At 42.5% G+C, this 4,073-nt stretch overlaps 1 protein-coding gene across 1 annotated transcript in view; it reads left to right on the top strand.

Moving 5' to 3' along the window:
• LOC106814721 (annexin A7-like) overlaps nt 1–4,073 on the top strand; it is an 8,720-nt gene that overhangs the window by 2,252 nt on the left and 2,395 nt on the right. The window contains exons 2-6 of the mRNA XM_014819068.1: nt 616–695; nt 1,173–1,267; nt 1,563–1,676; nt 1,846–1,902; nt 2,300–2,482. Coding sequence (XP_014674554.1) covers nt 616–695; nt 1,173–1,267; nt 1,563–1,676; nt 1,846–1,902; nt 2,300–2,482 — 529 coding nt within the window. The remainder of the gene's footprint in view (nt 1–615; nt 696–1,172; nt 1,268–1,562; nt 1,677–1,845; nt 1,903–2,299; nt 2,483–4,073) is intronic.

The raw sequence follows: 4,073 nt of genomic DNA, 5'->3' as shown, positions 1-4,073 counted from the left end.
TTGGTGCCGTCGGTGCTCTCGGAGGCTCTCTGTACTTGTGTGTATGTATACGTGAACACACGCACATCTCATATGCATTACATACGTACGTGTATACATGAAACACATGCACATCTCATATGCATACATACGTACGTGTATACGTCAACACACGCACATCTCATATGCATACATACGTACGTGTATACGTGAACACATGCACATCTCATATGCATACATACGTACGTGTATACGTGAACACATGCACATCTCATATGCATACATACGTACGGTGATACGTGAACACATGCACATCTTCATATGCAATACATACGTACGGTATACATGAACCACACACGCAAAGCTCGTATGCGTGAATTACGACGTGCGCGTATGCGTAGATGTGCGTGCGTTCACGCGGTGTTACACCTTCAATTCCACGTTGGTTCCACGCGCGGGAACCCTGATGTTAGTTACCTCGCCCCCGTACATATCCTCCTTTCTAGAGGAGATATGATGCCATTACGGGCCCAAGAGTGCCGGACACACACACACACACACACACATACCACATGCCTCCCCCCCAACACACACACAGTCATGATGGCATTGGCAGTGATCCGATTTATGTTTTTTACAGGGAACAATTTCGGCCAATGTCAACTTTGACATCGAGCTTGCTGCCAAGATGCTGAAGAAAGCGATGAAGGGCCTCGGTGAGTGACTCCACGAAGTGAAGCCATCATGAAGGGCTTCTTTAATCTTAATCGCCTCTCCTCCCTCTCTCATTCTCGCTATCTTTATCAGGAGCATAACTAACCCATTTTGCCCAGGGAGGCAAAGACACGTGCGTGGTATATTCTGGGAAGGTGATCGCCATTGACATTGTAATGCAGATCTGCATTTTCCTGGGGTTGGGGGAGGGGGGGCAACTGCTCCTTGGCCTCCTGTGATGTCTGTGGGTTGATTTGTAGGCTAGAATGGGACGGATACATCTGGAGACCAAAACATATTACGTCTTAGCAGCAGGTTTAGCCATATTGAAAGAGGGTTTGTTATGATAGGTGGTGCTGTATCAAAACAACATAACATCGGGGTACAGGCCAATACATTATGCCTGTCTAGATCTCAATATCTTACAGCCTCCGCTAGCTGCGGTGCTGTTTATACACGTTGTTTGTTTCTGTGTGCAGGGACGGATGAGAAGGTGATCATTGAGGTGCTGGTGAGTCACAACAACGATCAGCGGCAGGAGATCAAAACTCACTACAAGACCATGTACGGAAAGGTGAGATAGCTTACCAATCGCTCAAATACTCTTATTATTTAATGAGCCGATTCGTTTTCTCAACAATTTGTAATTCTCGTCCAATTTTACAGTGTTGTCGGAATATAGAAGATCACTTATTATATCACCTAAATTACTTTGCTAGGTCAAAGTTAATAGATAGCTGATTTAAAAATGGATGCCAATGACTGGTATAATATTTGCATGCATGTGGTCGCAGACTGCAATCCATAATTACCGATGTGGAGTGGATTTAGTGACACATTTTTGTTGTCCAATGTTATGGAATTTGCAGGATCTCCAAGATGACCTTTCATCTGAGCTTGGTGGCCATTTTGAGAATGTTTGCCTCTCGCTGCTGATCCCTCCACGAATGTTTGATGTCAAGCATCTAAAAAGAGCCATGGATGTAAGTGTCTAATATAACACAGATAAATTATTTGTTGCCAATAGTATTGAGTAGAGTTTCTAGTAATCTTATAGAAGGGCAGAAGTGTGTATAATGGGCGTCCAATTGCATTCAGCACGAGAAACGTAATCACGTGAATGTTATTTAATTAAATTCCTACTTTTTCAAGGGCATTGGTACTGTGGAGAAGGTACTAGTGGAAGTTTTATGCACCCGAAATCAGGAGGTAAGGTATGCTGTGAACACGCATGTATTTGCATGCAGCATTTCGCGCGCAGAAAGCGATGTATATTCAATATAGATGGCAGGAACCTGTATTATTAACACACGTGCAATACGAGATTAGATGTTCAATCAACCAAGAACCCTCGAATGCATTCATCACTGCGTAGAATACCATTAATACCATATTAATACCTGAATTATATAAATGTATATATATATATCAAGAGCTAATACCTCTAATAATACCTCATAGTATAGTATTATTAGCTCTTAATATATATAACAATTTGATTCAACAAATTGATAGACTCCTGATAATATATTATATCATATAATATATAATATATTATACCACAATAATCGCGTGACATAACATAATCGTTACGTCGATCATGCAGGAGATTGAGATGATTAAGAACGGCTACAAGCAGGCGTACGACAAGGACCTCGAGGCGGACGTCACGTCGGAGACGAGCGGTCAGCTGAAGCGCCTGCTCGTGTCCATGCTGGCCGGCGGACGCGACCAGACGAACGAGGTTGACCCCGCGGCGGCGCGGAAGGATGCCGAGGACCTCTACCAGGTAGGAAGATGACGCTAGCGCCCGGGCAAGGGGGGGGGGGGACGCGCGCACGGGGGTCGGTTGGTGAGCGAATGCGAAATGTTGTATTGGCGATTCAACACAGTGTAACAATGTTTCTGTAAGATGTGCGTGCGTTCACGGGTGTACATCTTCATTCCACGTTGGTTCCACGCGCGGGGAACCCCTGATGTTAGTTACCTCGCCCCCGTACATATCCTCCTTTCTAGATGGGAGATATGATGCCTTACGGGCAGAGTGCCGCAGTGTTGTCTTCTCGTGCAGGCCGCCGTTAGCATGTCTGTATATATATATATATTATCAAGAGTATATGAAGAGTTCGTGATAATATACCGATATTACACGGTGCGTGCGTGCGATCACTGACTTTATACTCGGATCTTATTTCTGACAATGTATCATATCTATGTATGTATATTATATTATTCCAATCTATCTGTATTATTCTTGTGAATATGATTTTCTTATAAAATATATTAAGCTATTGATATCACGTTTCTCTTGGCGTTTTCTGTCTGTACGACATGCGTGAAAGGAAAGCAAGACAGTGTGACAAGACAAGATTGCACTTCATAAAAGAATAATTAAATATACGAAAAAATAGATATACACCTTTAAGTAAATATATGAATGTGTACGTGTATATGATATATGTATGATATATGATATAATAAGTAGTATAATAATATATATATTTTGTCATGTAATGCCTATTTTATGACACTCCTGATATAAATTTTATAATTAACCCATCAGAGTTCCGTAACATGAGGTATTAATAATGACAAATTGTCATTATTATCCCCTGGTAACATCACTGTAACATCACACATAAGCTCCATACCTATAGTATAGGCTACAACCATATCACGTCCAGCATAGTTGTCATATATACAATCAATATATCTATGATCAGTTCTAAGTGTCATAATAAAGACATTATATAACATCTATATCATTAGAGTGAATAATAGATTTTTATTCTAGACTACTGTATTATATTAGACTGATGACACTCCTGCTATGATCTCGTCCCCCACGATGAATGAACGCATGGTGGCAGCACCGTCCAGTATCGACCACTGATCGATACGGGCACCGCGTACATACATGATAGGCGACGTTGGTGTTCTGCCGACAGAGGCGTGAGCGCGTTACAGGCGTTGTAGTGTTTGTTGGTGCTGCTGCTGATTCTGATTCTGTGGTTGTACCGCTTGTTTGCCTTTCATCACCCTTTACCGTGACGATGGCTGAAGGACCACAGGTAAATTCATACCCGGGAGATGCCTACACATCTTCGTATTAACTATTATCATACGTATGCGCGATCGTAAACTGCTCTTGTTGTCATCTTACGCGAGTTAACAGCCCTAGCAGACGAACTAAGTAACAAACTGTAGATGCCATGCAGTGAAACATCGTCTGATACTGTGCACGTCAGCTGTTGCTATGGAGTCGCTGGTAGTGAGTGGTAGGGGTCAGAGTAGCGTTTACACCCCCATGTCGTGAGTTTGGTTAATGTGGGGGTACAGTCGTTAATGTGGGGGTACAATGTACAGCGGTCTTCTTGAGG

This window comes from Priapulus caudatus, unplaced genomic scaffold, assembly GCF_000485595.1.
Source record: "Priapulus caudatus unplaced genomic scaffold, Priapulus_caudatus-5.0.1 Scaffold968, whole genome shotgun sequence".
Lineage (NCBI taxonomy): Eukaryota > Metazoa > Priapulida > Priapulimorpha > Priapulimorphida > Priapulidae > Priapulus > Priapulus caudatus.
This window is presented reverse-complemented; position numbering and strand designations above follow the sequence as displayed.